The sequence below is a fragment of the Polypterus senegalus genome, chromosome 7 (genome assembly GCF_016835505.1).
Source record: "Polypterus senegalus isolate Bchr_013 chromosome 7, ASM1683550v1, whole genome shotgun sequence".
NCBI classification, from domain to species: Eukaryota; Metazoa; Chordata; class Cladistia; order Polypteriformes; family Polypteridae; genus Polypterus; species Polypterus senegalus.
This window is the reverse complement of record NC_053160.1, coordinates 41,008,365-41,028,946: the sequence shown is the minus strand read 5'-3', so window position 1 is coordinate 41,028,946 and position 20,582 is coordinate 41,008,365. Positions and strand designations below refer to the sequence as shown.

At 35.9% G+C, this 20,582-nt stretch overlaps 1 protein-coding gene across 7 annotated transcripts in view; it reads right to left on the bottom strand.

Moving 5' to 3' along the window:
• Nucleotides 1-20,582, bottom strand: part of wdfy3 (WD repeat and FYVE domain containing 3) — a 335,886-nt gene that overhangs the window by 29,339 nt on the left and 285,965 nt on the right. For all 7 annotated transcript variants that reach the window (XM_039758522.1, XM_039758515.1, XM_039758516.1 and 4 more), the window contains 8 exons: nucleotides 19,372-19,540; nucleotides 17,892-18,055; nucleotides 15,334-15,482; nucleotides 11,206-11,326; nucleotides 10,129-10,214; nucleotides 9,275-9,355; nucleotides 1,410-1,464; nucleotides 1,185-1,304 (listed from right to left, as the gene is read on the bottom strand). In XM_039758522.1, the coding sequence (XP_039614456.1) occupies nucleotides 1,185-1,304; nucleotides 1,410-1,464; nucleotides 9,275-9,355; nucleotides 10,129-10,214; nucleotides 11,206-11,326; nucleotides 15,334-15,482; nucleotides 17,892-18,055; nucleotides 19,372-19,540 (945 nt within the window). The remainder of the gene's footprint in view (nucleotides 1-1,184; nucleotides 1,305-1,409; nucleotides 1,465-9,274; nucleotides 9,356-10,128; nucleotides 10,215-11,205; nucleotides 11,327-15,333; nucleotides 15,483-17,891; nucleotides 18,056-19,371; nucleotides 19,541-20,582) is intronic.

Below are 20,582 nucleotides of genomic sequence, written 5' to 3'. Positions count from 1 at the left end.
CACCTACTTTCTTCTGCTGACAGAGAAGCTGAAGAATGAAGGCTGACCTGCTAAATGTAAAGATCTTATTTCAGCTACTTTTTAGTTATCAAGTAGTTAGAGCAACATGAATGCTTATTCTCAACCACCAGACAGTGCTGGGGGTGAAGTCTGCCTTCCTTTTACACAAGAAAAGCACTTTCAGCCCTCATATATTTGAACTCTCCTTTTCTTTAACACAAAAAGCTTCATGATTAACATCAACTTGCACTGTTATTTTAAATCTTTAATTATTTCATCGGCATACATGTCATGCCCCAGTCATTCCTTGAGTTTTCCTAAATCGCTGCACTGTAATTGTCCATGTTGTTGTAGCTCTGAAGTTCTACTCAGAAAACATTTTTGTTTTAACACGAAAGACCCCTATTTTAGTGCCACAGTCAATGCCATTGAACATTGTTACTTAAGTGTAACAAGTGTAAAAATGTTTATCTTCTCTAGCTTGCACTTGACTGCATTTGCATATCCTTTGTTACCTTGACAAATCCATTCCTGCTGCTATTATTGCCATTATTGAGCACTGCTGTCCGAATGTAAATTGCAGTTTCTCTTCTGGAGACTATAAAAATAATTACCAAAAAAAGTTGCACAAAATATAACTTGCATTTCTGAAAATTGTTGGCACTCCAGTTATTTCAGTTAGGTAAAAACATATACTGTACATAACTCAACTGAAATAATATTACAACATTTTTCATACAACTTGGAATATGAAGTACACAGCTAGCATCAACTTGACATCAATTTTGGAATGGAGACCATACGAGATGGCACATTGTGGTTGGAGTGAGCCATGAGTGATGAGCACACAACTGAAAAGCAGCTTACTCAAAACATTAGCACAAACATGGCAGACCTGACAATTTATGCACATGCTAGAGAGAATAAACAGTGGGACACTGATAAGTACAGAGGAAGTCCTCAGATCATACCAAGTGACAATGACAGAGGAATATTTATTTTATACAGTATGATCTATCATGTGGAGAGCCAATACATAAATTAACAAATTAAATCTAAATGTATGGTATTAGGGTACAAAGTGGGTATACATAACACATTATTATGATTTGCATATCAGTGTAATATAAAAAGAAAATCAGGAAACTGTTATGTTATTAAAACTTAAATAAAGTAAACATTACCTCTGAATCGTAATCTGCAAGAATCCAAGGAAATACAGGGTACTGCATAAGGTCATTGTAAGATCTGCCAGCAAGTGTGTTTAGGTGCATTAAATACTGAAAATTACTGATTTCTCCTCTCTGGGAAAAAGAAAATGTCACTCTTGTTAAAAATAGCAAGTTAATTAGCATCACACTGAATTATCTATACAACAAAAAACACTGAAAAAACAATACTGAGCTTACCTCCCATCTTTGTGTTACAGACTTCTCCCCCACCAATGTACTTAGCAGTCCAGAGCTTAAAAAAACAATGATACATTAATGCATACCACAACAGGGTACAAAAAGCATTGTCTGCATAGTTTTTAAAATCCATATTATTTTCTGTATTTGGCTATATATTTTTTTAACTTAGACATGTGATGGAGTGCAGCTGTACTCACAGATACACAGTATATTATTACATAAGAAATAGCACAAGATGACTTTTGACATATATTCCTGCAGATTTAAAGCTGTAAAACATTATTTACAGTTGATCATACAAGCAAGGAAACTTAAAACAGATTTTTTCTGTCCTTTGAAGTACACCTTTTACAGGTGATGGAATACTTTTCTGCATTTATTTTTAAACCTTTTAAGAAAAAATAATTACACAGATATTATAAATAAAGAATCACACACTGTCATGCAATATGTAAAACAAATTAAGAAAAACAATTTTAGCCTGAGAGTGGTGCCAAATACTATAAAATCATATTTTAATTCTCCCAGTTAACTGCCTGAAAACAATGTTGTTGATGTTAGTTTCTGACAGTCACTGAACATTTAAGATATAATGGAACTGTATTTCACAGTATATATTAATTATAGTAAAGTCACTATCCATCAGAAAACAGCACCCTTTGAAGTTTCACCTGTGGTTTAAATACGTACCTGCTGTTTCCTGGACATCTGCACTACAGCACTGGAAATATTCTCTAATCACTTTGAATTTATTTCAAAGACTAGGGAATAGTACAAAAAATATATAACACAACATTCTTCCAAGAGCTTAATTCATCTCACTAGTGCTTGAAGGTTTGGGACTTGTGGCAGGGCAAGGTGGACAAGGTGCCAGTCTTCTATAGGGCACTCAAATGCAAACACCCACCACACCCACAGACCCATACAAAAGTTTGGACAACCCTTCCCAAGTGACATTTGAAGTAAAAAAAAAAAAAATTAAATACAATAGCAAACAAACTAAAACCATTAATTTCCATAAAAATTCCAATGTAGAGTTATGATTTATTTGATGAAGTAAAAAATAAAATAAAATAAAGTAGTAAATGTGCCATTTGCATATGTTTGGGCAACCTAAGTCACGTATATGCAAAAATTGCAGCTTACCAGGTTTTTGTAGCCAGCCGAGTCCTTGAATTCTTGTTTTGGAAATTTTTCCTCATTCTTATTCTTTGGCTATCTTGTGTATATTGCACATTTAAGATCTACCCACAGATTTTAACTGATTTTCAACTCTGAGGACCATGGGGGCCATTCCTTCATGTTCTGTTTCTTGAGGCTCTTTATAGTAAATTTTGAAGTGTGTCTTGTATTGTTGCTTTGTTGCAGAAGCCAACCTTTTTTAGCTTCTGTTTCCTGACAAACATTTTTCATTCATTATTTCTTATACTTCTCACAATGTTTTATGTGGCACTAGCTGCACACGACCCAAAAAAATAATAGATCAACACCTGTACCTAACAATATGGCAAGCTGTTTTTTTTAATCAAATTCTGCTGCATTTTTTCTCCTCAAACAAACATCTTGTGGTAATGGCCAAAGGTTCAATTTTAACATAATCTATCCATAGCACTAGATTCCTAAAGAGAGTTCTCTTATGGAGATGTTTTTTGGCATACTTTTTTGAGGGTTTCCTTCTTATGGCTATTCTACGAAGGCCATGTCTATGTAAGTAATGTTGCTCAGTTAAGCGGTGCATCACCACTCCAATTTCAGCTAAATCTGCCTGCTTGTCCCATGCAGCCATATGGCAGGTTTGCTTTACCTTCCTGTAAAATATACATGCTGTTCTGTCTGTTAGTCTTCTTGGCCTTTCGGATGTTCTCTTGAGATCCACAGTTCTCCTTTGCTGTCATTTCTAGATGACATTTTGAAATGTGGAAATTGATAACTGCAGCCTTCCACTGCTTTGAAATCATAAATTAGTTTCATTCTCTGACACTTAAGTCAGTTACTTGGAAGAATCCATATTTGTAGAGGGTTGCACAATGTTTGAAGGGTCAAAGTATTAGGATCTGCTGCTAATTCCTAATGACAAATCTTAAACACATTAACAACCTAACAAGTTCTAAGATCTCACAATTGAAAGGGTGTTCAAATGTTTGGAAATGCTACATTCATTCTTTTGCACACTTTTTCAGTTCATCAAAACCATTATCATAATAATGCCATTTTTTAGGTTGTTTGTTGTCAAAGTTGTATTTATTTATTTATTTTACTTCAAATGTCAACAAAATAAGGGCAGTGGTACCCAAACATTTGCATGGAACTGTACATGCCGTCCTTAATCTTAAAGCTTTTGTTTTTTCTTTAAGCAGAGGTGAATTTTTAAAATGTTATAATGACTCCTAAAAGGAAAATACTCTTTTTTTTTAACTCAACAAAGCTACCAAATCTTTAAAAAAAAAATAAAATCAGGTAATGCCCTTTTCTTATTTTGCTGAGATAATGCCCTAGACAGGCAGAATAATACAAAAGAGTCCTCTTAAATTGTGCATACAAAACCATTTTTTTTCTTTTAAAGTCTATGGATGAGAATTAGCAGCCCAAAAGCTATGTTGTTGTAAAGCTCTATGATATTAATAATGTCAGTACCAATTTATGTATATAGCACATTTAAGACAGCATAGGAATGCTGAGGCCAAAGTGCTTCACAATAAAAGAAAAAAAAAACATACAACTAACATAAAAACATAAATAGAAATAAAATAAATTAACATAAATAAAAATAAATAAATGGAATAAGATTACATAATCACACTGAGGAAACCATCAGTATTACTGAAGGTCATGGAAAGCAAGTGAATAGAAATGAGTCTTTAATCTTGTTTTGAACAGTTCAATTGTAGACGACTCCTTTATGTAATGAGGTAAAGAGTTCCACAGGCGAGGCGCAGCAGCTGCAAAGCCCTGTCCCCCTTAGTTTTACACTTGGTACGAGGGACAACAAGAGACAACTAACCAGAGGCTGGTGTAAAGCACACAATTCAGATAAATCGGCAGGAGCAAGCCTATGTAAAGATTTAAAAACTAGCAACAAGATTTTAAAATCAATTCGAAAACTGACAAGCAGCCAGTGTAAAGAAGCTAATATTGGAGAAACAGAATCAGACTTTCTTGCCCCAACCAGAAAGCAGAGGTGGGTAGTAACGAGTTACATTTACTCTGTTACATTTACTTGAGTAACTTTTTAAAAAAAGTGTACTTTTAAGAGTAGTTGTACTGCACCATACTTGTTACTTTTACTTGATTATATTTGTGAAGAAGAACCACTACTCTTAGTCCACTACATTGGGCAACACTCGACTCGTTCCATTTACACATTACACTACATTTTTGCCAGAGAAAAGTCGCCAGTGGATCTACTGCATGACTGTTTCACCAATCAGACGTAGCAACGATTATCACATGACTCCGTTTCACCAATCAGACTTAGCAACAATGAACACATGAATCCGTTTCACCAATCAGACAAAGCCATGCAGTCACATGACCACAGAAACTTCCTGTGTCTGCAGGCTGTGAGAGACTTTTTAGTCATGCGGGGCTCCTGTTCACTGCTAATCAGTCACAGCTTCACTGCAAGAAAATTGAGAGCCAACTCCTGCTGAAGCTTAACCATCACATTACAATTGCTCATTCCCTGGCTGGTTACCCTTCATGGAAGAAAAATATTTTCCAATACACATAAAAAAGTGGCTTTCAATGCGCTTGTTGTGCTGCTTACCTGTATGCATCTAAATTGTGTTTTGTAAAGTTTGAATGCTGCATACATGCATAAAAATCAAACTGTTTACTGGTCACTTCTGTTTTGAAATAAATCCTGCAGCAAGCAGCATTGCCATTGTAGTGAAAGATTCAGAGCCTGGTGAAAATCAGATTGTAAATAACTCAGTTAACAGCCTCTTATCAACATTTATTACTTAAACTTATTCTGTTCCGTAAGGAGGAACACATTCTGTAGCCAAATTATTAACTAGGTGCTTAATGAAAAGGATGGGTGTAGAATGCAGCCAAGCTTGCAAATTTATAGGACAGAGGGAGACACAAACGCACAATACAGTAAAGAGAAAATACAGATGTATGTACTTGCACACTTATATATTTATTTTCTCTACTGAGTTAGTTTTACAAATGATGTTTGGTACAAGATGCACTCAGATTGCTGTGGACTGTTTATAAACAACAAACTCAGGATTGAATATAGAGCTGAACACTTCTGTTTTTAATGTCACTTGCTTTAGTGTTACTTGCTTTTTTAGTAACATTTGCTTTGTTTTTATTTAATGATAAGATGAGCATTGCCGTGCAGTTCTTAAGACTGTTACTTTCAACTGTAACAAGCGACTTAACAGGACACTGGGCTAATTCAGTGCAACAATTTTTTTTCTGTGCTGTGAATGTTCTATCAGAGTCCAGCATCCACTGATTTAAAGCACTAAAATCACACAGGTTTCAGATTTTCAAAAGGCTCTGAGTTTTTCACTACTGAGTTATTTCAAGGAATTTGTTGCTGATGCACTAATGCCTAGTGGAGGGGAAGGATAAAGTGTCCATTTCTATACAGTCTCTCAAGAGTTAACGAACGAGAGCCAATAAGAAATACCAAAAGCACTGAAAACTGTTGGATTAACTTGATTAATGTGCCTCCAGAATATTGTGTAGAAGGTGAGAACAGTATCTCTGTACTAGCGCACAAGGATGGTGGCTCCCATTTCAAAAAAGGGGTTACCTAACGGTGTGTTTCAATTAATATGAAAGCCTACTGAAAATGGGACTTTGGTCAACAGATGAACTTTGGTGAGTAACAAAGATTCAGTTGTGTAAAGGATTATGGAAGATTGACAGGCTAGTTTATGACAGTGTTATGGATCTGTAAAATGTTTACTATCAAATTCCATGTGGAATTGTTTGTAAAATGCTACAAGAATAAGGTGTTTATAGAGCTGCTTTTGCATATCTAGGTAAGAGTTTTGTTTATACATTGAAATACATCTAGTTTAGGTGGATGAAGTATTTGGATAGAACATCAAGGTGCAGATGAGATATTGGGAACAACAGGTGGAAGGATTCAAAGTTGTATTACTGCAGGTTTAAAGATGACACTGCATTTTTAGCTTCAACTGACTGAGCGTAAATGGTACTGTTTACAACAGATTTTGCTGCAGCCACATTCTGAAATGACGGCTGAGTATCTGTCCAAAGTTTAAACACCTTTTATTTTGTTTGTAAGTGAGGGTAGAAATGATTATGAAAATGGCCAGCAGATGAGTGCAGTGATAATGTAGGTATTACATTAAATAGCTTTTGTGAAGGAGGAGTCAAAACGTCAGACAAAGATCTCAGTTTACTGATCATTCTAGGTTTCCAAATTTATCTAAAGTCAACAGCATTGAGCAGAATTTAAAAAAAATGTTCCTGCAAAGAAGTGCTGGCACAGTGGGCAAAAAGTTCTGGATTCTCAAAGGATGTTGGATTAGAGGCACTGTTCCTTAAAAATGAAAAGGAACCATTTTTAGGGATACTAACCACAGTCAATGCAGTACCTTAGATTGCTACTCTGTGAGTAGCTAACCTGATTACAACTTTTCATTCATATACTAAAACCGTCAAGCTTATTATGATATAAATTAATTATACTGTATTTTTTCCATAAGGTTTTTAGCAGCTGAAAGCATAACTGAACAAGTGGAAACAGAAGTAAATGCTATAAAAGTGATTTCTATTAAATAAAGTGAAATTTTATATTTCAGTATATTCTTCTTTCTCATAGTGCTGCATGCTTTTTGGATATCCAAGTAAGAATTTCACTGTATACATGACAATACTGCTATTACTCGCTTGTTGATTTGAATAGTTCCCCGTAATTTTTCAGCATCTTGCAAAGTTATAAGGTATCTAATGTATAGCAAAAATTAGATCTCTCATAACTCTGCAAGATGCTCAAAAATTAGTTCACATTTTTGTTTTTAGTCAAATAATGTAGATTGCTGTAACAAACTCCTCAAAAAACGAACTACCCAAAAAAGACATCAATTAATTGCAACTAGTGCAGAATGCAGCTGCTAGAATCTTAACTAGGAAAAGAAAACCTGATCACATCTCTCCAGTTTTAATGTCACTACATTGGTTACCTGTGCCATTTAGAATTGACTTTAAAATACTGCTTATGGTTTACAAAGCCTTAAATAATCTTGCTCCATCCTATATTTCGGAATACCTCTCACCTTACACTTCAAGTTGTGACCTTAGATATTCAAATGAGTGTCTGCTCTTAATTCCAAGAGCTAAACTTAAAAGAAGTGGTGAGGCAGCCTTCTGCTGTTATGCACTTAAAATTTGGAATAGCTTACCTTTTAAAAAAACCTGTTAAAAACCCATTATTTTAACTAAAAAACATTATTTTAACTTGGCTTTCTAATAGCTTCATTTTAGTGTAGCCCTGATATTCTGCATGTGTATTTAATTATTGTTTTTATCATGGCTCGGCAATCCATACTAACCTCTACTTTCTCTGCTGTTCTTTTCCAGTTTTCTGTGGTGGCGATCTGTGCCACCACCACCACCACCTGATCAAGGCAACATGTAGGCCCTACATTGATGGATTGAAGGCCAAATGTTCACATGGCCATCATCATCTAATTCTTCCACATGAAGCCTGAAAACCATGGGGACTGATTTAGATTATTTATGTTAGGTCGAATGCCCAGAGGGGCTGGGTGGTCTCGTGGCCTTGGAACCCCTGCAGATTTTTTTTCCAGCACTCTGGATTTTTTTTGTTTGTTTTTTCTGTCCTCCTGGCCATTGGACCTTACTTTATTCTTTGTTATTTAGTATTGCCTAATCTTATTTGTATATTTTTCTTTTTTCTTTCTTCATCTTGTAAAGCACTTTAAGCTACATCATTTGCATGAAAATGTACTATATACATAAATGTTGTTGTTGTTGTAATTAAACCTCTTAATCAATTAGCCTGTTTTTACGATACAAATATACAATTTGTTGAAGGTTTTCAGGTGGCACATAACATGGTACTGATTACCACAAGAAAAGGCATTATAATTAGACATGTCAATCTATAAACTATGAATGCTATTATATTCTCCTAAGTGATTCAGTTTATTGACATTAATCCACAATTTAATACATTTCTGGATTAATCACTAACTTTATAACAAATTTAACAAAAATAAATCTCTTGATTATCCCAATTTTCTCAGTAGCCATTCAATATCTCTTTATACCACAAAGCATCAAGTAAGTCAAAGAAGGCTTAAAAATCCTTTATTCTAAAGTAACAGCATCCTCTCACCTATCTCCTGTACCCACTGTTTTCATTAAAGAAAGGGAATAATCAGGCCCAAAGAAGCAACTAGTTCTGTTTTGGAAGAAACCTGGGACATTCATGCCTATACCCTTATGAATACTGAGCCTTTTCAGAATTTCCAGCTGATCTAAAACACATGGGCTTGAGATGGGTAAGGACCCAAAGTATCCAAATATAACCCACAGGAACAGGACAAAATATGCAAATTCCTCATGGAATGTGACATCTTTGACTCAATAGTGAAAACTACTACATGAGCACAGAAAACGTCTTGTTATATACTAGGACTTCAGACTCATACAGGCTTGTCTTTATGAATCACAAATAACATTTTCTTAGACTCTAGGATTTTTAATCTTTTTGAGCTTTAATTTTCAAATAATCAATCCCTGTTGCCTTTTCCTGGAAATGGTTCCCATTTAATGATGCTAACAACTTTAAACTTTTACATCTGAATTGAGAAGTAACAATTTGCATTGTAGCTGATAATGCATACCCTTGCTCCACACTGGTGTTAGGTCTTTGCCCAGAAACAGATTCTGAACTGTCTGCAAGAGAAGGCACAACCGCCAGAAACCTAGAAGGGAAAAACGTAAATTCACGTGTAAGATTGAAAGGATTATTATAAATTTTACCACATTGTGTCTGAGTGCTTAAGAGAATAAATTGATTGAGGAGAACATTATTACTTTAACTTTTGTGATTCATGCTATGATGTTTTGAATCTAAATCATGAAATTGAATAACTTGAATAAACCAAAAAAGGTGCCTTTGCTATAAGTATGAAATATAAATAAACAAACAAATAAAAGAATGGACAATAGTGTCAAGCCACAAGCCACAGATGACAGACCTCTTATTTGGTGCTAATTTAGGAGTGTTCAGAGCCTTGTACTAGGGAAAGTTAATGAAAACAGCTAGTTGAACTATTTAAAGTTGATGTTGAAAACATACTATGGATAGCAAGACAATGCTGCAACACTTTTAACAGACAAAAAAGTTAGTGACTGGATTGAAGGACTGGACAGAAATAAAATGGGCAAGCAAAAATATATTCATGTTACAGGCAAAAGGGCCCTGCAACACTAAACTAGACAGGGAACTCAGAAACTTAATAAATACATGTAAAAATGTTTGAAATCTAAAACAGTCATTAAAGGGTAAAATTTTCAAGTAGGTAAATAATTAACTTCCAAATATGGGCAATGAGCTGACATAAGTATTTTAATGATTAGGGCAGAAAAAGCCTTGTATATCTCGAGGGTTAATATTTTGCAAAGATATCTACTTATAATGGAAACACATTAATAATGCTAGTTTGATGATTTAAAAGTACAAATTCACACCTACCTCTGATATACTTTATTACGAATTCCTTTTTGAAATGCCAAAAGGTAATTTCTACCATCACCAGAAAACACTTCCACAGCAATGGGCTAAAGAGGGAAAAATTCACAATTACTGAAGGATATATTTGTTCATGCTACAAGTTAAAATCTGGTTTATTAGGATTTTAAAATTAATTTAAGTTAGTCCTTGATCCACAAAAATGCTGCACAATTCACCTTACAGTAGAGCGGTTTATATTTATCCAAATAATGTTCATGCCCTGTATTTCAATTATGATTAGTATTTTACTCACTTTGGATTCATATCTTGTCTCCAATAAGGGTAAATGTCTGTTTAAAATGCTCTCATTATAATAGTTCTGTTTGTCTTTTGTGTAAATCCTGTAAGCCACCTTGAAATGGTTTACTCATACTTGCACTTACACATATGCTCAGTAATACTTTGACTGGTGTTTTCAATGTTTTTGTGTTACTTTACTTCAATTTTAAGTAAATAAATGAGACTTTTTTTCCTTAACTGTTGTTTCCATTAATTCATTAGTAAGCAACAATTAATAGCCTATTAACAAGACCAAGCTACATTAATAAAAACCTTTATAAAAATGTTTTTAAAGGATGGGAAATATCAGCTAATTATTGTTATTGTCAAAGTCCTTGAAAATATTGAGATATAATTTTTTTCCAATATCGCAAACCCCAAATAGCAGGAAATACATTTCATTGTACTGTATTCAAGTAGTATGACAGCAAAATGAACTGGACTTAAAGACAGCAGACTTTGTCAGTGGATTTTTTTTCCTGGAGTCAGATATTAACAAGAAGTTGCACCTCTAATATGAATAATGCCATTTCAGTTGAAACTATAATATATAATGTCAATATTGAACATTTTTATTTTAATACATGTTAATATATTTTAACATTTTACATTACTAGGCAGGTGAAAACTTTATGATAAAACTACGTATTTACTAAAGCAGATGATTACAATAAATTGGTAGTAGAAATGATGGCCTTCTTAGTAACATGTTAAGTTGTAGCACTAAACATTTCCAGCACCTTAGAAACATGGTCTTACCTGTAAGAGATACCTTCGCTTGTGTACTTCTTTTATGTCTTCATAAGCAAAAATGCTGTAGGTCCTTTTCAGTTGACTCTGACCTTGCCTAGCTCCTCTTGGTATGATAGGCTCATACAAACTGAAATAAAAAAATGCATGAATAGGTGAATAAATGAATTCAAAACATGGACAGTATGTTATTTTGTTGAAAAACGTAGTGTGCCATTATTCCAGCTAGGAGTATGTTTTGTGTTACAGTTCTTATAGGTGTGGCCTGAAGGGGGTGCTTCCTTTCATTCCCACTTGCAGCTCAGTACAATAAAGTGCTGATAAACACAATACTTTCTTTGCCTTGTTCTTGGCTCTCTCTCTCTCTCTTGTTCAACTCCACTCCTCCTCTGGCAAGCGTCGTCCTCTCCCTTTCATCTCTGGCTCCCTCAGTAGTGGCTCTTTTTAAGTCGCACCTGGGAGCATTTCAGGTGGCAAATTGGCATGTTCCAGACATACACCCAAGTGTGAAGGGAGACTGACATAATAGGGCTATGTGGCTGCCCCAGCCCCCACTTGGTGCACCAACAGAACCAAACAGAGCTGCAGCATAATCCCAGAGTGCCCTGTGGGAATCAGTGGTACCATAGCAACCTTGGGGGCTGTCCTCTAGTGTTCCATTCAGGACAGGGATCCTGGCCATCCATGACATACGTAGGTAACAATACTGTATAAGTAACATTTGCACAGAAATAGAAAAAAATGGTGAATGAAAGAGTGAAGATGACATAACCTTAATCAGATTTTTTTAAATCCTGTCTTTTCTGTATAACATATGGCAAGAGTTAGGAAAACATCGGACTAACAATTTGACATGTCTGTATTGTATTCCTTGACTGAAAAGAACACAGATTGTCCATGGTATTCTGTAACTGACAGAAAGAGAATAATTTGGAGATAATGAATATACAGCACAGAAGTTAAGAGGGCTTTATAAAGTTGGAGAACACATGACAATGCAAATAACACTCATTTCATCTGTCTTTTATGGGTTCTTCCTAAATAAAGTAGTCAATAAACTAAGTTCTTTCCACAAAGCTTTCTCTCTACCGCAGCAAACCTTTTCCTACTGTCTTTAAAAAAGATCTGTAAGGATGTAATAAGATGCTTATAATAATAATACATATTATTTATATAGCAACCTTTCCCATGCTCAATACAACATTCCTAATTAAAAATACACTCCAAATGGAAGAGGATGCTATAATGCCGGTAAAGGGGAACAGTCCTGGTTTTTCATATAAAAATACAGTGCATCTGGAAAGTATTCGCAGCGCATCTTTTTCCACATTTTGTTATGTTACAGCCTTATTCCAAAATGGATTAAATTCATTTTTTTCCTCAGAATTCTACACACAACACCCCATAATGACAACGTGAAAAAAGTTTACTTGAGGTTTTTGCAATTTATTAAAAATAAAAAAAATGAGAAATCACATGTACATAAGTATTCACAGCCTTTGCCATGAAGCTCAAAATTGAGCTCAGGTGCATCCTGTTTCCCCTGGTCATCCTTGAGATGTTTCTGCACCTTAATTGGAGTCCACCTGTGGTAAATTCAGTTGATTGGACATGATTTGGAAAGGCACACACCTGTCTATATAAGGTCCCGCAGTTGACAGTTCATGTCAGAGCACAAACCAAGCATGAAGTCAAATGAATTGTCTGTAGACCTCCGAGACAGGATTGTCTCGAGGAATAAATCTGGGGAAGGTTACAGAAAAATTTCTGCTGCTTTGAAGGTCCCAATGAGCACAGTGGCCTCCATCATCCGTAAGTGGAAGAAGTTCGAAACCACCAGGACTCTTCCTAGAGCTGGCTGGCCATCTAAACTGAGCGATGGGGGGAGAAAGGCCTTAGTCAGGGAGGTGACCAAGAACCCAATGGTCACTCTGTCAGAGCTCCAGAGGTCCTCTGTGGAGAGAGGAGAATCTTCCAGAATGACAACCATCTCTGCAGCAATCCACCAATCAGGCCTGTATGGTAGAGTGGCCAGATGGAAGCCACCCCTTAGCAAAAGGCACATGGCAGCCTGCCTGGAGTTTGCCAAAAGGCACCTGAAGGACTCTCAGACCATGAGAAACAAAATTCTCTGGTCTGATGAGACAAAGATTGAACTCTTTGGTGTGAATGCCAGGTGTCACATTTGGAAGAAATCAGGTACTGCTTATCACCAGGCCAATACCATCCCCACAGTGAAGCATGGTGGTGGCGGCATCATGCTGTGGGAATGTTTTTCAGTGGCAGGATCTGGGAGACTAGTCAGGATAAAGGGAAAGATGACTGCAGCATTGTACAGAGACAGCCTGGATGAAAACCTGCTCCAGAGAGCTCTTGACCTCAGACTGGGGCAACGGTTCATCTTTCAGCAGGACAACGACCCTAAGCACACAGCCAAGATTCAAAGGAGTGGCTTTAGGACAACTCTGTGAATGTCCTTGAGTGGCCTGTTGTCATTATGGGGTGCTGTGTGTAGAATTCTGAGGAAAAAAAATTAATTTAATCCATTTTGGAAAAAGGCTGTAACATAACAAAATGTGGAAAAAGTGATGCGCTGTGAATACTTTCCGGATGCACTGTAGCTGCATTATTTCACACCACGATTATTTCAATGCACCCACATGAAAAAGTATTCTTCAAGATAAACATGACTGTTCCCTTTAAACCACATAATACTAGACCAGGGGTGCCCATACTTTTTCGGCTTGCGAGCTACTTTTAAAATGACCAGGTTGAAATGATCTACCTACATTAAAAATGCTATATATATAGCATTCGAAGTCTGAATCACAATCTGATTGTATGGGTGGTTACACCTACCAGGTAATGCGTGTGGTTGGTCTGCAAGTCGGCAAACATCCGCCATGGGTGCCCTCTCAGTTGCGAGAAGCAGATCATAAAATGTTACATAGTTAACTGTCAAATAATGCAAAGAGTACGTGACACATGTTTCATCCTAAATTTGGGCTCATCAGGTGTACACACTCCAGTGCACCCCTCATTGGGGATCGAACCTCGGACGTCAGACAAACGCAATTCGATTGTGACATTGTAAGAAAAAAAATCCTCTTCCAATTCCACATCCAGCCCATACCCTCCTCAAACAATTTTTTTTTTAAATCCCTTCTTTAATCGATATAAATTGGAAAGCTAGCTAGATAACAGCCGGAGTTTTGCAGTAGCTCGCGCGGTTGATCGTGCATGCGGGATGACCAGTGTGTTAGAAGAAAAGAGACCTCAGACTGGCTGCTCTGTATGTCAATCAAGTGGCAAATGCTATAGGGAGGATATATGATAGACTAACGTTTAAAAAAAATTTTTTTTGAATGCAACGCGATCTACCTGCACTACCTTTTTCTACCGGTCAATCGCGATTGACGCATTGGGCACCCCTGCACTAGACAGTGTAACAACTGATGTTTGGGATAAACTAGAATCACAGGCATACTGCTTTGTTAATGCAGACTGCAGCTACTTCAGACATGCACATTCTAATATAGTGTCAATGTGCCTTCACATATGAACTCTCTTCTGATGCCTACATTGTCACTCACAAAAGAATTCTCAACCCTTATACCTGCAATATACAAATAAACAAAGCCACTAATCTAGATTCATTCAGCCTTTCAAGTCATTAAGGCTGTCTTTCAGTCAAGTGAGTTTGCTTAATCAAAACCACATTTCATTTCAGTATTTGCACACAACTATGAGAATCATGAAATTAACATCATCACCTTAAGATATACGCTATATATTCATATTAATGCTTAATTTCCCATGCTCTCTGTACTGGCCTTAGCAAACTCCAAGATATCCAAGACTTCATTTTTAAAGCTACATCTACATAAAGGTTTATCTCTTTTGTTTGAGCCCTCTTTTTGTCATCTAGCTTGTGAAAAATTCTCAATTTAGCATCTCTGATTGAGACTCAGATTTCCCATCAAGGTAATCACCTTTTTACCATAACCATTACAAAAGGCAATATATTCAACATAAGTCATAAAAATAAATAGTAGTAGCATTTAACCAAAGATCAGCTTTATACAGTCAGGTAAAACTTTTGCTATGTTAGATAAATTACATTATTAGTCTACTTACTTTTGAGGCAGTGTATCAATATCCCTGATCTCTCTGGCAACTGTCATTGTGAAGCCATCAATAACATAGAAGTGCTCTTTACCAAACAGCAGTAGCCCTTCACTAGTGTCAAGCCCTTGAACTCTGGCACATCGGTACATATGCTGAATCTAAATAAATAACACTAAAGTTTAGATTCCTAAATACACAAATTAGGAATAATCTGATCAAAATCCTGAGAAATTAATATTTAATATTTAACAATAAAACAAATATTAAGGTTAAATTATAAAATCAAACAAAAAGGTGTAATACTCTCCATATTTCTGTCAATATTAACAGGACATGTGTACTGTACAACTGGGTGCTGAATTCTTGAAGCAGGAAAGGAATTAGTAATGAGCCCTCACGTGAGCTTAGCAACTGAACGTAAAAACAATACTGTTTATAAAAGCAACTGTTAATCACTGGGTTTCATGAATTCTGCCTACTGAGAAAGGCCAAGGAGAACATATTGACAAGCCTCACTTTGATAGGCAAACAACAGCAGCCACTCCAGTACTGATTCAACATCCTGATATACAGTATTTATCCAACAGACTAAAACAAGAAACCTGGCAACTCAGCTTTCACAATCAAAGGAAAATGTGAACATCATTATCAGTGTTAGGATATTGAAGTGTGTGCACATTGGGTTTCATAAAGCCTGTCAATTACAAAACTGTGCTGAGAGATGTGTGTTCAGATTTCATATCCTGTTATGAGGCTGAGTGAGAAGAGCTTTTTTATCATAACTGGGGATGAACCATCACTTTGAATCAACACAAGGGGTGTAGCACGCTTGTCTGCATGTAACCCTGCAAACTCTAGTTCGTTTGACTAGTGTGATTGGCTTGTGCCAGGCCAACCGTACTGTGCCCTGGCCCGCTTGGAAGAGGTGAGCCCGAGCACGGTTCAGTAGCATTTGGGAACAGTGTGATCGCAAAATGTGCCCGAGCATGAAAAACAGACATGACTTCAATGATGCGACAAGATTCAATTCCCATTTCATTCAATACCATTTGAGTTAAAAACAGGCTTTTATTCTCACCTTACATATGAATGCGAAGTGTAATTGGCAAGAAAAGCAGCTAATTCCTTCTTTAACATCATTTGTGTCTGTAAAAATCTTCTCATATATGCAGCATAATTAACAAAATGCTGTGCTGCACACTCAATCTGTAAGAGGGTAGAGCATTATCTGCTCTACAAGACTCCAAAACAACCACAAAATAAGTAAAATCATTTTGACATGCATGCTGTCATTCCATTTTCGGATTTTGTTTTGGCTTAACACAAAGTCGCATGGTCATGACGAAAGCATGTTTTGGCCCAGAACGTTAAGCATAGTGTGAGTGCAGGCCAGCTGGGGAGTATGGAGCGGGGGACAATCACGCTTGTACAAGGTCGGGAACAAACATGCCTGGTGTGAGTACACCCTAAAACACAATCTGTGGAATGGCATCAACCAGTTTCTCCTTGGAAAAAATGTCAGGTTAACACTTCAACAGGGAAAGCATGGCTACTATCACTTGGTTGAACATTAAATCAGATCTATACAATCGAGCTCTTAAAAAATACAAAATGGTTTGAAAAGAGTCTGACCTCACAAAAATGTTGCTGCAGCAATAGCTGCAAAATTTTCACAAATACTGTGAGGGGGTTGTTTAGGGTGGGATTGATGCTAGGCAGTGGGGTTAACAGGAGGAAAAATTTATAAGCTACTACATAATCTAATCTAATGTGGCAACATCATGATACACATCCTTTTTTATGATCAGACAGATTTCCATGAATTACACAACTCACATCATATTCATATTTCGGTGTTGCATCTCTGAGAAGTTATACTTTTCACTGGGATGTTAACTTTTTAGGTTCTTTTTTCTTATTTGTAAAACTGTCAGATCTGGTACATTTTAAACAGCTGTCCAAATATAAAGCAGATACGATTTTTCATGCACTCAGACCCAATTTATCCAAATTTAGGGTTATGAGAGGTTAGCACCTTTCTCATAATTAATGAGTAAACGGAAGGAATCAGCATTAGCTAGAACACCAATGAAAGTTAAAAATATCAAGTACAAAGTAAAATGTCAGTTTATTGTGATAAGGTAGTTCTCTGTCAACAGGCAGAATTGTGATTGAAAATGTTTAAGAGTTTGACACCACTGCAGTAATGGAGCTCAAAAACATTTTGCAAACAGATGAGTGAAAACAGATATGGGTACTTTAGTTGCATTACTACTTATGCTTGGAAGGCAGCAAGTAAAAAGTATTTTTTCTCCAGTATAATTATTTACTTTACCTCATTTATCTATACGTCTGGCTTTTTATAGCAAAAAACATGTTCTGAACGCAGTGGAAATTTATTAAAATTTTTGGTCACGTGATTTTTAAAAGAACTTACAGTCTAGGTGGAAAATATCTCTTTTTGAATGGTCAATTTCTCTTTATGCCCTTGCTTTTTTATTTTATCTACAATCATATGCAAACATCAACCACAATAAATATAGAAAAATCCAATTGAACGTCTTTACCTTCTCTCCCTCCTCTAGAAGCCGCAAAAGAATGGTATTATCAGTCTTCTCCTCCTCATCAATAGAGCCAGCCTCTAGAATCTGGTCTTGTAGCTGCTCTTGGCTGTCCTCATCTGCACCATCTGCTGTAGAGCGTGACCGCTTAAGGGGCGGCTTAACAAAACCTGCACAATTTAAAATATATTTATTCCCATACGACAATGATTACATTTTACTTAACAAGCTTTTTGTAATGCTTTACATGAAAGCACAACAGGTTTGATAAGAACCGAATAATCAAAATAAATAACTTTTCAAAATGAATTCACTTAGAATGTCTAAAATAATGTCCAGGAAGGATATGAGGTCACTATACTGGTACTTTCAACTACAATGCAATATGTTATACATAATTATAGTCCACTGTACAGGGTTGTACTAGGGTCGTTTGTCACATTCATCACTATTGTACAGTGTGCTTTTAGAGTTATTTTTGCAGAACAATCCACTCATACAGTACTGAATATATTCCATATTAGCAAACTCTTTTAAATTGGATTATGTAGTGCTTTAACAGATACATGATGTGAAGAACAGGAAACTAACACTGTACAATGTTTTTTTTTTTTTAAAATAGGGCAGTACATCTCAAATCCACACCAGAATATCACCACGTGCACTGAAAAATCTGACACAAACTCTATCCTTGAGACACACCTGACCTCAAATAAACTGTACATTTAACATACACACATTGTTTTGTACAATATTAGGAAAACAGGTTGACCCTAGTCTAGCTTTGTGCTGGTTGTCTGTATAATTACAAACTTTACAAATGGTTTTCTAGTTTGTCTATCATAATCTTCTCTATATAATGAAACATACAAATACTGAGCAACCTGCTTCACCTAATTGTTATATCAAAAGGAAAATTGTAATATCATCTTTCACTCAGTATTAGAAACTGCAATTAAAATAATAATAGTAACAACAATAACAACTGCTTGTAATGAATAGTTCCGGTACTACTTTTCACAAAATGAAGCAAAGCTGGCTAACTTTCAGTTTTTTATGAATGTTTACAGTTTGTGCTGAACTCCAAAAAAATGAAATATTAAGGGCATGGATATATAATGACAGACACCTTGGAGTTAGCAATTATGGTATGTGTTGTCCAGTTGCCCCCATGATTTGTTTCTTCCAGTAATGTTTAGGATTTCTAGGACATAGCTTACTACAAAGTCCAAACTGCTAACTTCAACCAGAATATTCCTCATAGCTAGTGGCATGTTACTGTGAAAACACAAATCAAACTAACAAAAGAAAAAAGTAATAAAATAATATGATGTAATATCAAAGACAACAAATGACCTATAGATAGTAGGAAGTGTTAGACAAGGTCATGCTAAAAAGTAATCTTATATGGGGAATGAAAAAAAACAGCATACCATTGCATTTCTAGTGAAACCTGCAAAAGCTCTTCATCAGACCATTACAGTACCTTTGACTTTAGCAATTGTGTCTTCTCCATGCTCTGGTTCTTGCTGAGTGGTTTCTCCCTCTGAACTCTGCCCAACAGAGTGCTGATACATGCCTGGGTTTCCAGACAGGAGACGCATGTAGTAGTCTTTGCTGTCATAACTAATTGCCCTTCGGTAGCGTGTTGGCTTCTGGGAGAAAAAAAAAAAAACAAAACAAAAAAACGACAGCAACTTTAAAATAGCTATTTCAAACATGTTTTTGCTTACTTTTCCATCAGTGCAGGCTACCTCATAAAAATATCCAATCAAATGTGATATTGGATATATGTTTAAGTAATGGAGCACAATCATTTTTGTACATCTACAGGTTTGTGTATTGTTTAATACTGAATTTTGGTTTCTAAGAACATGAAAAAGAATGGCAAAGCAAAATCTCTCTCATGCTACAACAGGGCCACATTTTTACCATACCTACTGGTGTTAGCAAAGCTTACAAATATTGATTATTAGTTTTTCTAATAACCAGTACCTGAGTGAGTCATGATGATCAAATGGAGAGATACTTAAAACTTGCTTATACTGCTATATGTTGGTCCCGTCTGGTGGCACAGTCATTACTGAGCTCCTGTAATGTTATGGTGGTAAGACAGGTACTGGTGCCATTCGAGGCATAGAGTTCCAGGTCACAGCAGTTTTGTTTTTGTGGAGAACCAATCTAAGGCTCTTCCCTTGTAGAGGCAATAACCTGAAGCTTTGAGGCTCCCTAAAGTCTGTTTCAACACAGTCTCATATTGTGTGGGTATGACTGTATTCAGGAAGATGTGTAGTATACATTTTTTGTTTGTCTAGTTAAAAGAAACCGTGATCTTTATTGGGGTAAAAAAAAACATTAAAATTTCAAAATTAAAAAAAAAAAAAAAAAATTCCCAAATAAAATATACTTCACACTGCTACATGAAACATTGTAGTAACAATAAAGTTGAACCATAGATTTAATTGTCACATCAGCCATTTAACAGAGAAAGCCATTTTCTCTGATTCTCTGATATACTGTACATTACAGATGACATGCAAACTTAAAATGAAGACAATCCATTTAAAAAAAATGCTAAATACTTTTACTGCATTCCTAAAATTGTCATTTGCATTAATGCAATTATGCAGTACATTTTCATGTAACAGATAAAGCATAATTTTGCTATTAAAAATTAATGCACTGGAGAACGATAAA